This window comes from Garra rufa, chromosome 18 (genome assembly GCF_049309525.1).
Source record: "Garra rufa chromosome 18, GarRuf1.0, whole genome shotgun sequence".
Taxonomy (NCBI): domain Eukaryota; kingdom Metazoa; phylum Chordata; class Actinopteri; order Cypriniformes; family Cyprinidae; genus Garra; species Garra rufa.
In genome coordinates this window covers 32,807,231-32,819,647 of record NC_133378.1, presented here as the reverse complement: position 1 = coordinate 32,819,647, position 12,417 = coordinate 32,807,231, and the positions used below count along the sequence as shown (strand labels likewise).

Sequence of the window (12,417 nt, the reverse complement as noted above, 5' to 3'; positions counted from 1 at the left end):
GGCGTGTTGTACATTCCGCTGTTCTGACTGTTTACTTCCGTCAATATTCAAAGAAAAGCTGAAAATTATCACCATAACAAAGGACTCGCTGTAAGTAAAGTTAAATATGCCTCCGTTAGGAATACAAACACACAATTTTGCGGGTAAAACAACAATAGAGGTAGAGAGTTGAGCTGTCTTTAGTGTTTTGTCGACGTTTACAAAGATAAGGTTCTTTGCAGGCTTTGACATTTGAGCAAATGTATTGGTAATTGTTGTTCAAGAAGCCAGAGCTCATCTGCAATTTGCAGATTTACATCAAAATGCGTTATTTTTGTTTTTGCAAAGATAATGTTACATCAAGATTGTGAAATAAGCCTTTTAAAGCTTTGAATGCCTGTTACTGTGTTGTCTCTTCAGATCAGGATGGTGTTTGATCATGTGATATGTGATAAGCCTGTTATGTTATAATAGTTTGAGATAAGAGTCTCTTGTATTCAGATCTCTGGAGCAGGTGGAAGAAGAAGATGCCGTTCTTAGGTCAAGATTGGAGATCACCAGGCTGGAGCTGGATTAAAACTGAGGACGGCTGGAAACGCTTTGAATATTTCAACCACAAGCTGGGAGACAACATCAATGAACTTGCCTTGGAAGAGTAAGAAATGCTTTGAATTATTTCAGTGTGATTTTCTAGTTTTTGGGGTTTGAACATACAACCTTTCAGTCTGCGCCTACGATATTTAACCACAAGGCTACACAACCCCAGAAAAGCTTTGATGAACAGACTAAAGAGGAAGTGTGTATGTGGCATGTGGGAAGTCAGGTATCCCTGTTTAGAACTGGTGTGGTTATTGTCTGGAGTGGCGTAGAATAGACAACCATGAACTGGTGTTGAATGTTTTTAGACAATGATATACTGACGTGGCTAAAAACACCTTAGTCTGACCATGCTGTCATGGAAACTGAAACACAGACTGTGAGGAAACGTGAACATGTGAAACCGTCTGTGAAGGACGCAAGTAGGTGTTTGGATAGTTTTAGTGTACCTTTGCATCACATGTGATCTCTGTGTTAAATTTCACTAGACACTAGACCGAACTGCAAGCTAAAACGTCTTTAGATCATCTTCAGAACTCATTTAGCAATACTTGGATTAATAATTAAAGTGAACTTGCTCTGGTTTGTTTATTTGCACTAGGTTGTGTCAATTTTATATCCACTTGTTAGGGCTCCTAGCAGATAACAGTCTAAACTGCATGCTTGGCATCTGTTTATCACATGATCATATGCTTTTTGTAGGTTGCTTTGAATAGGACTGTCTTTAACTGATATATATTGTCTAAAGTGTGTTTTGGTATAGTCATTATTATCTTATTAACTCTACAGATTGGACAATGACAAGGAGAACGTCTACGTGGGAGATGTTTGTGAAGTAGCTGCCAAGAAGAGAAAAAAGGACTTCTTCAACAACAACACTAAGTCACAGTGTAAAACTTATATAATATTTTATTGCATCACACTTAATGTAGCAAAAATGATCTTAAATGTCACAGTAAATTTAATCTTTTGGGGGGAATGTGTGATTATGTTCTTTAGTGGTCATTATATAAAAATAATGACTAAAAGACTAAAGAATACTACAAATGACCAATCAGAATTGTGTAATTAATAATAATTATATATATATATAATATTATTATTTTAGTTTAGTTTTTTTTACATTGCCAAAGTACAAGACTAGTCAGATTTAATTATGTTTTATATTTACACTACCAGTCAAAAGATTTTTAATGTTTTTTTTTAAAGAAGTCCTTCATTTATTTAATCCAAAGTACAGCAAAAAGAAATATTGAAATATTTTTACTATTTAAAAGAACTGTTTTCTATTTGAATATATTTTAAATGTAATTTATTCCTGTGATTTCAAAGCTGAATCTTTAGCATCTTTACTCCAGTCACATGATCCTTCAGAAATCATTCTAATATTCTGATTTGCTGCTCAAAAAAAACATTTATTATTACTATTATGTTGAAAACAGCTGAGTAGAATTTTTTAGGTTTCTTTGATGAATAGAAAGTTCAGAAGAACAGCACTTACCTGAAATGGAAATATTTTGTAACATTAAAAATGTCTTTATCATCACTTTTGATACATTTAAAGCATCCTTGCTAAATAAAAGTATTAATTTTTATAATTTCTTTCCCCCCAAAAAATAAAAAACACTCCAAGCTTTTAAATGGTATGGTGTATAATGTTGCAAAATCTTTTTATTTCAGATAAAAGCTGATCTTTGGGTCTTTCTGTTCATGAAAGAATACTGAAAAAAATGTACTCAACTGTTTTAAATATTGATAATAATAATAGTAATAAATAAATGTTTCTTGAGCAGCAAATAAGCATATTAGAATGATTTCTGATGGAGCATGTGACACTAAAGACTGGAGTAATGATGCTGAAAGTTTAGCTTTGATCACAGAAATAAATTACACTTTAAAATATATTCAAATAGAAAACAGTTATTTTAAATAGTAATTTTTTTTTTTCAATTTAATGGTAATTTGGATTAAATAAATGCAGGCTTGGTGAGCAGAAGAGACTTCTTTAAAAAAAAAACATTAAAAATCTATTAAAAACTTTTGACTGGTAGTGTGATTATATTAATTCAGTTTAGTGGTCTGTATACAATTTTTGTGGTCACAGAATGCCACATCATAATTTTTCCAGAGGTGTGTAATAATTACTAATTATTAAGTATTTTTACATTATGCTCAATTACATCACACTTAATTATCCCAAAAAATATTTTTTGACACAGTGGGCCATTAAACTGTTTAGCGGTCATTGTACAAAAATATATTACTCAGACTGCTACAATTGACCAATTAGAATAAGTTTTCTAGAGAGCTGTGTAATGATTACTAATTTACCAATAGAAGCCTAATGAGTTGAAAATTCTGTCATCATTTACTCACCCTCAAGTTGTTCCAAACCTCTATGTATTTCTTTGTTTTGTGGAACACAAAAGAACATATTTTGAAGGAAATTTGGTAACCAAACAGATTCATTTCCCGTTGATTTTCTATTTTGTCCATAAAACGGAAGTCACTTGGAAACGAAACTGTTTGGATACCAACATTTTTTTAAAAATATCCACAGAAGAATGAATGCCATACATGTTTAAAACAACATGGGGTTGAGTAAATAGTGACAATTTAATTTTTTGGTTGGACTATATCTTTAAAGATATTATATAAATTTAAATCTATTTTATCGTTTTCCTCAGTTTTGTTCCAGGAGAGGTGGATCTACATTCAGAAGGAGAGTACGCGAGAGGTGAGATGAATTATGTCGTAGCATCAACATGTACAAGACTCAAAGAGTAACAAACCAACAACATGAGTCATGGGACATCTGATTTTCTGTAATTATATAAATATCACAGTTCTCACATTGGCAGTCTTTTCTAACCTTTGTCAAATGCGAACCGTGTGTTTGTTGTTGCAGAGGCACGGGTACTGTACGCTTGGCGAGGCCTTCAATCGTCTGGATTTTTCCAGCGCCATTCAGGATGTGAGGCGATTCAACTATGTGGTCAAAGTAAGACTTGATCTGTGCTGAACAATTACTAGAATATTTCTCTGCAATTGAATCGCTTACTCCGCTTCCTTTCTGTATCAGTCTCATTTTATCCACTCTGTTTACTTCTCTTAGCTTCTGCAGTTGATTGCCAAGTCCCAGCTGACGTCTTTGAGTGGAGCTGCTCAGAAAAACTATTTTAATGTCTTGGAGAAGATTGTAAGAAAAGGTGAGCTGATCTTTATCCAGTTACATTGAAAATGCGGGAGACACGTTGTTCTGAAATATGTGCATTTGCAAATATAAATGTATATTTGTTTGTTTTTTTTAAATATTCAGTTTTGGATGACCATCAGAACCCTCGACTGATCAAGGCGTTGTTGAATGATCTAAGCTCCACGCTCTGCATCCTCATCCGAGAAGTTGGGAAGTCCGTCCTGGTTGGCAACATTAACATTTGGGTCTGCCGTTTAGAAACCATCTTAAACTGGCAGCAGCAGCTCAACAGTTTGCAAATTCCAAAGGTAGTCTTTTCACAGTCTTCTTTCAGGTTAGGCATGGACATAAATTAGTCAGTGGGTTTTCTGAATGAGTTCTTAAAAATTATAAATATTGTATATCTTGTAGAGTTTTTATGTTATATTATTTACAGTATTCAACTATTATGAAAATAATGAAATGTTATTACATAATATATAATTGATGTAAAATAAATAATAAACTTAAATAAATTAATTTTAAATCAATAAACATTACTAAAGGGTAAATATTTAATATAAATAAATATATTACGTTAATTAAAAAATATGTAGTTTTAATATTAACTGCCATGATACTAAATATTATAAAAATGAGGAAAAGTAACACCATTACTAAAGAGTAGATTAGTAATGTTAATAAATATATTACATTTATTGAAAAATGTGTAGTTTTAATATTAAAGGGCATTTGACTAAATATTATAAAAATGCAGAAAAATGACACCATTAATAAAGAGTAAAAAAAATAATGTAAATAAATATGCATTTATTTAAAAATGTGTAACCTTAATATTATAGGCCATATTACTAAATATTATAAAAATGCAGAAAAATAACAATACCAAAAAGTAAATAATGTAAATAAATATAGTATTTATTTAAAATGTGTACTTTTAATTTTAAAGGCCATATTACAAAATTATTATAAAAATGATAAAAAATAAAAACATTACTGAAGAGTAAATTAATGTAAATAAATATATTGCATTTATTTAAAAATGTGTAGTTTTTAATATCAAAGGCCATATTATTAAATATTACAAAAATGCTGAAAAATAACATTACTAAAGAGTAAATAATTATTGTAAATAAATATTAAATTAATTTCAAAATGTGTTGTTTTAATATTAAAGGCCATATTACTAAATATTATAAAAATAAAAAATAACACAATTACTAAAGAGTACATAATTAATGTAAATATATTTATTTAAAATGGGTAGTTTTAATATTAAAGGCAATATTACTAAATATTATTAAAATGCAAAAAAAAATATTACTCGAGAAAAAATAATTAATGTCAATGAATATATTACATTTATTTAAAAATGTGTAGTTTTAGTATTAAAGGCCATGTTTACTAAATATTATAAAAATGCAGAAAATTAAACCATTATTAAAAAGTAAATAATTAAATGTAAATAAATATATTGCATTCATTGAAAACAGAATTTTAATATTAACAGCCATATTACAAAATATTATAAAAAAGCGAGAGAAAAAAATACAAGAAAAATAATTAATGTAAATGAATATATTACATTTATTTAAAAATGTGTAGTTTTAATATTTATTAAAATATTTATTTTTTAAGGCCATATTACTAAATATTATAAAAATGCAGAAAAATGTGTAGTTTTAATATTAAAGGCTATATTACTAAATATTGTAAAAATGCACAAAAATTTGTAGTTTTGATATTAAAGGCCATATTACTAAATATTGTAAAAATGCACACACACAAAAAAACATTATTCAAGAAAAAATTCATGTAAATGAATGTATTACATAATACAGTTATGTATAAGAGCAGTTAATGTAAATAAATATTACATTTATTTTAAAAAAGTGTAGTTTAAATATTAAAGGCCATATTACTAAATATTATAAAAATACAGAAAATTTTCAATTTTACTAAAGAAAAAATAATGTAAATATTACATTTATTTAAAAAGATGTAGTTTTAATAAAGGCAATATTAGTAAATATTATAAAAAATTAAGAAAAATAACATTACTAAAAATGAAGTAATTAATATAAATAAATATGACATTTATTTAAAAATGTGTAGTTTTAATATTAAAGGCCATATTACTAAATATTTTAAAAATGAAGAAAAATAACATTACTAAAAATTAAATAATTAATATAAATAAATATGACATTTATTTAAAAATATGTAGTTTTAATATCAGTCGATATTACTAAATATTATAAAAAAACAGCTTAAGTCAAGAGTAAATAATTAATGTAAATAAATATATTTATTTAAAATGTGTAGTTTTAATATTAAAGGCCACATTACTAAATATAAAAATGTTAACAAATTTACTAAAGAGTAAAAAATTAATGTAAATAAGTATATTACATTTATATAAAATGTGTGGTAACAATCAATGGTCTTCATAGGCTTCTGTATGTGACATTATGAACTAAAAGGCTATATACTGTTCTAGAGATGATGTGCTTATGTAACAAATGAATTAGATCTGCTGTGTGATTAACTTTTAGTACCAACTAGTTAACTAGCTAACAATCTATTTTATATATATATATATATATATATATATATAAAATGCTAAATATGTCTTGTTGCAGCATGTATCAAATGGCATGACACTGAGCGACCTCCCTTTGCACATGCAAAACAACATCCTGTATAAGTTTAGTGATGCCTGTGATATCATCAATCTGGGACAAGCCACACCAACACTGCACATGCTGAGTGAGGACCGGCAACTGTGGAAGAAACTGTGCCAGTTTCATTTTGCTGAGAAACAGGTATATGAGGCATAAGCCTTCATTTGCTAATTAGATGACTAATTGGATGACAAATCAATGAATACAATATCAAATGTTCTTTCTTTTCAAGATTGCAAGGTGCTCCAAATTGAAGAATCACCCAGATATAATTGTCTGTTTAAGAATTTATCTGAGATTCTTTAATATGAATCAAACTAGCTGAAAGTTGGGTCAGTGACCTAATCTGACCACAAGATGGCAGTCTCTTAGGCATGTGAGAGAGGCCTCTATTTCTCACAGAGCTCTCTCTGTTTATGTGTTCAGTTCTGCAGGCACTTGATTCTTGATTCTGAGAAGGGCCATGTGGACTGGAAGCTGATGTTTTTCACACTTCAGAAATACTACCCTCAGAAAGAACAGTACGGAGACACCCTGCAGTTCTGCCGGCACTGTAGCATCCTCTTCTGGAATGTAAGAAATCCTTTTTTATATGTCAAACATTCGAATCTGTTAATAAACCGTGAAACATCCCTCTGGATTTTGTTAAGTGCTCTTCTCAAACATTTCCCTTGTTGAAGCCCTGTACAGTATGTGCCACACTTGATTGCTCATACTGTGCATATGTCTTCTTTAATGGCAGTTTGTGGACAGAAAACCTTATAGCGACAATTATCAATAGACAAGCATTCGTTTGTTTTAGTGATCTTTATTTATAATAAAGAGGACCAGTATTAACATATACCCTACCATTAAATCATTTGGGGTCAGTAAGATTTGTTAAAGGTTTTTGAAAAGCCTCTTACACTCACCAAGCCTGAGCAATTTTTTTTTTAGTGAACCATCAGCCTTTTTACTGGGCACCAAAAAAAAGATAAAGAAAAGAAAAGACAAAGTAATTTAATGTAAAATTGTGCAGTGTTTACAATAACAATGAATATGAATGATAAAAATGAACTATTTAAAATAAGTGTTTGAATATATTTTAAACTGTAATTTATTCATGTGATGTCAAAGTTGAGTTTTCAGCAATATTACTCCAGTCTTCAGTCACATGATTCTAATTTACTGATTTGCTGCTCAAGAAACATTTCTGATTATTATCAATGTTAAACAGTTGTGCTCCTTAATTTTGTTGTGAAACATTTTTTCAGGATTCTTTGATGAATACAAAGAAAGCATTTATTTGAAATAGAAATCTTTTGTAACATTATAAATGTCTTTACTGTCACGTTTGATCAATTTAACACACTTTTGTTGAAAAGAAGTACTAAGAAATATTCTTACTTAGCCCAAAATTTTAAACAGTAGTGTATTTGAAAGAATAGCTCATCCTTCAGATCCCACAAATTCTTGGGTTTTCCAGCATTTTTGTGTATTTGAACCCTTTCCAGAAATGACTTTCATTTTAAAATCCATCTTTTCACACTGAGGAACTCAAACATCACAGAAGGTTCAAATGCTCACTGATGCTCCAGAAGTAGAAAAAACAAATGCATTAAGAGCTGGGGAGTGAAAACATTTGGAATTTAAAGATCAGGGTAAATTAAAATTATTTTGTCTTCTGGTAAACATGTAACTATCTTCTGTAGCTTCTGAATGGCAGTACCAATTGAAAAAATATGATAATTAGGCAAAATAAGAAAAATGTACACATCTCCATTCTGTTCAAAAGTTTTCACCCCCTGACTTTAAATGCATTGTTTTTCCTTCTGGAGCATCAGTGAGTGTTTGAATCTTCTGTAACAGTTGCATATGAGTCCCTCAGTTGTCCTCAGTGTGAAAAGATGGATCTCAAAATCATACAGTCATTGTTGGAAAGGGCTCAAAAACACAAAAATTAATTTGTGGGACCTGAAGGATTTTTCTGAAGAACAGCAGGCAGTTTAACTGTTCAGGATGAATAATTCACATTGAAGGCTCAGTTTAAACATACATGCCTATTTTCACTTCCAAAAAGGTTAATTTCAACCATTTCAGGTTATATCCGTTCCATTTGCCCTCTGTAATATCAGCCCTCTTCCTGTACCCTTTGACCATTTATTCTTTTCCTGTTCTCCTCCTGGTCCCTTATCTCCTAAAGGACAGACACCTGGCTTTGATCTTTAAGGTACATGCTAAATCTTATATGAGTGTGCCAGCGTTTTAAAATCCGTGTCTGTAAATAAAATCTGTTTTGTTTCATCACGTCATCTCGTCACTTCCGTCGTCTTTATTCTGTTTATGTCCAACATTCCATCTTACACTTCAGTCCATTCAAATCGACTCGATCTATCTCGTTTGTATTCATTTTAATATTATTTGAATGTCTTTTTTGTCCCATTTCCTTTTTTAATGTCATCAGTATGTTCCGCAACGTTATACACTAATGCTGATCGCATGAACATACACACTATGACTTATTTTTGCTGATACTCGCAGTGCTGGTAGTAACTTCATATGTGACCCTGGACCACAAAACCAGTCTTAAGTCGCTGGGGTATATTTGTAGCAATAGCCAAAAATACATTGCATGGCTCAAAATTTTGGATTTTTCTTTTATGCCAAAAATCATTAGGAAATTAAGTAAAGATCATGTTCCATGATGATTCTTTGTAAAATTCCTACTGTAAATATCAAAATGTATTTTTTGATTAGTAATATGCATTATTAAGAACCTAATTTGGACAAATTTAAAGGTGATTTTTCTCACATTTTGATTTTTTTGCACCCTCAGATTCCAGATTTTCAAATAGATGTATCTCGGCCAAATATTGTCCTATCCTAACAAACCATACATCAATAGAAAGCTTATTTATTGAGTATTCATATGATGTATTGAGTATTCATATGATGTATTCATATGATGTATACATCTCAGTTTTGTAAAATTTAACCTTATGACTGGTTTTGTGGTCCAGGGTCACATATGCAATCTGGATTAGGTTACACTTTATTTATTTATCTGTAAAATAATGTGATAAACCAGATAAGTCAATAGTAATCTAAAAGTAGTCAGAATACATGACTTAAAATGTCTAATCTAATAGATTACATTACTAACTACAGTTTAACTAATAGGCTACAATCTGAATGTAGAAAAAAATGGTTCTGTTAAAAAGGGAACCCTGGGTATTAAAACTTGTATGGCTTAATATAAAATAAATGATGTCTCTTACTAAAATATGTAGCAGAAAACCCATGAAAGATCCACATGGTTTTATACATATTTTGGACTATGGGGGGGGGGGGGGGGCGCCCTTATTTCAATGACGTGAAATGGTCGCACTCTGTGAGCTACTGGCGCTACCTGTTGCTATTTTTACCGCAAAATAAAATACTGATACGATGCCGCATTGTGCAGCTTTTTGTCGTAATTTTCAGTTGAATGTTCAGTTCAACAACAGAAGCGTGTACGTTTTTACTGCTTTCCTAGCGATAAAAAGAGGAGCAAAGAATGGGAAGATGCCTGTAGACAATAAAACTTCCTAAAGACCTGCGTCTTTGTTCTCTCCACTTTAGCCCTGATGCCTTTGAGGCTTTTCGTAGACCACAGCTACCAATGTTGCGGAAAGTTACTTTTAAAAGTAATGCATTACAATATTGAGTTACTCCCTAAAAAAGTAACTAATTACATTACTTAGTTACTTTTTATGGAAAGTAATGCGTTTCATTACTTTTGCATTACTTTTCAAATCTGGGCAGGGCTTGCTTGTTTGTTTTTAATATAAAAAGTTCTATTTTTGGCAAATGTAAAAGCCTTTCTACACCAAAAGCCTCAGGCTTAGAGAAAAGTAAATTCCTGTCTGTACAGTACACTGAAGAAGAAAAATGTCAACTCTTCAGAAATAAAAAAAAAAAAAGAGGAAAACAAATGTTAGATTATCTTGAGTAATTTTTGCTTATTAATATGGATGAATTGGATCATCAAAGGTAGGCAGCAAAGACATTGGTTAATAAAATGAAATTAAATATTTTAAGGATATTTGTATAATTTAATATTTAATTATTGCAGGTTTGCGTTAAATTTCAGTTATTTATTTATTTTGAAGAATACTGTATTTGTTTTTTTAGTGAGTGAGATGAATTAATGCATGTTCATATTTATTCTAGAACTAAAGTAACATCTTACTCACAATTTCTCTCAACACAGGGACAGGAGAGCTTATAATCAATAAATGGGGGGAAAAATAACTGGCGTAACTTATTTGAAATAGTAATTCAGATATTTTCTTGTCAATTAAAAAGTAATGCGTTACTTTACTAGTTACTTGGAAAAAGTAATATTATTGTGTAACTTGCGTTAGTTGTAATGCATTACCCTCAACATTGACAGCTACTGAAAGAGCTTACAAATGGCAGAGACAAGAAACGCTAGATGCCATCCTGGCAGGATGTAAACATGTGACACCTTGTGGGGAAAATCGATGGTACATTTGGTTTAAGCTTACGGTGATATCTATAGCCACATAAACTCTTTTAGTAGCTGTGGTCATTGTATCAATATTTTATTTTCAGAGTTGTGTATTTTGAATTGTGTTGCGGTAAAAATAGCAACAGGTAGCTCACCAAGCGCAACCATTTCACGTCATAATAGCACCCCCATAGTCCAAAATATGTATAAAATGATGTGGATTTTTTAAAAAACGTAAATCTTTCATGGGTTTTCTACTACATATTTCAGTAAGAGACATTTATGTTATATTAAGCCATACATGTCTTAATACATTTTTTTTTTTTTTTTTAAATGTTTAAAACTATTTTTGACCGCTCTCTCTTTCCATCCCAGGACTCGGGACATCCTTGCACAGCAAATGACCCGGACAGCTGCCTCACCCCCGTCTCTCCTCAGCACTTCATAGACCTCTTTAAGTTCTGAAATTCAGAATGTTTTTGGACCTCTCACCTTTTGATCTCCTTTGGAACACCTGCAAACAAACACCTCTAACCTGAAACTGATAAAACATTTTCGCCTTTTCAACTCTGAACCATGTCCTTTCCTTTCCTCTTTTATGTTTCGGTCGTTCTGTGATTAAAACGTTCAAACTTCCGATAATGTAACTAATGTGATATGAATTTTCTGTCGCGTCACCCAAACTTCAAGGGCTTATGGAAAGATGTCATAATAGTGTTTTTTGTATTTGTCCGCTTTTTTTGTTCCTCGTTGCGTTCGGAAGTCATCTGTTCTTTAAGCACAGAAGGATGGGAGATATGAAGGATTGTTCGTTAAAAAGAAACTCGCTTTTGGGAAAGAAACTGAAAAGTGTGGGAGATCCTAAGCCGAGGTTATTTTGTCTTTTCATGTATGTATTTTCATTTGCACGTCCGAAGTAGTCGTAGGTTAATGTTTACGTGAGTTCTTGTGTTGTTTGGTCATGCCGTGCATATATATATATATATATATATATATATATATATATATGATGCGTCAACACTAAAGTGTACATTTGCTGCACAAAACAACTTTTTACGATACACTTTTGTCAAATCTGTCAGGAGGGCAGATGGAAAATCTAATGTAAGCTTTGCTATTTATGAAAAAAATATTTTATATCCTTTCTCTGAACTTTGTAATATTCCTTTACTATTCCAGTAATATAAATGTCATTGAAATTGTAGGATGTGTTTGGTACTATCAAGTATTTGCAAGAAACATTGTTACCTAAAATAATTAAAATTTTTGGGAAAAAGTCTTGTGATTATTTGGATAGAGACTGATAGTTCACCACAAATGAAAATTAGTTAAACATTTACTCACCCACAGGCCATCCAAGTTGAAGAGGAGTTTCTTTATTTAAACAGATTTCCAGAAATTTAGCATTACGACACTTGCTCACCAACGGATCCTCTGCAGTGAATGGGTGCCGTCAGATTTAGAGTCCA

At 30.9% G+C, this 12,417-nt stretch overlaps 1 protein-coding gene across 2 annotated transcripts; it reads left to right on the top strand.

The window, feature by feature from the left end:
• fbxo25 (F-box protein 25) lies at positions 1-12,228 on the top strand. 2 transcript variants are annotated; one of them, XM_073823022.1, is made up of 11 exons: positions 1-90; positions 481-634; positions 1,366-1,466; positions 3,264-3,313; positions 3,485-3,577; positions 3,692-3,785; positions 3,896-4,080; positions 6,415-6,597; positions 6,883-7,029; positions 8,639-8,665; positions 11,324-12,228. In XM_073823022.1, exons 2-11 carry the CDS (start codon positions 507-509, stop codon positions 11,411-11,413), a joined length of 1,098 nt encoding a protein of 365 aa, XP_073679123.1. In that variant the 5' UTR covers positions 1-90; positions 481-506; the 3' UTR covers positions 11,414-12,228. The 2 variants fall into 2 exon arrangements, with proteins under 2 accessions (XP_073679123.1, XP_073679124.1); XM_073823023.1 differs by lacking the exon at positions 8,639-8,665 and having other exon boundaries at positions 11,324-12,225.
• The last annotated feature ends 189 nt before the right edge of the window (positions 12,229-12,417 follow it).

Bases quoted from the DNA above. Each gene is read 5' to 3' on its own strand.
- fbxo25 (XM_073823022.1), top strand. From the start codon at position 507: ATGCCGTTCTTAGGTCAAGATTGGAGATCACCAGGCTGGAGCTGGATT. The intron at 3,314-3,484 runs GTGAGATGAATT...TTGTTGTTGCAG, and splicing joins AGAAGGAGAGTACGCGAGAG to AGGCACGGGTACTGTACGCT. The intron at 6,598-6,882 runs GTATATGAGGCA...TTATGTGTTCAG, and splicing joins TTCATTTTGCTGAGAAACAG to TTCTGCAGGCACTTGATTCT.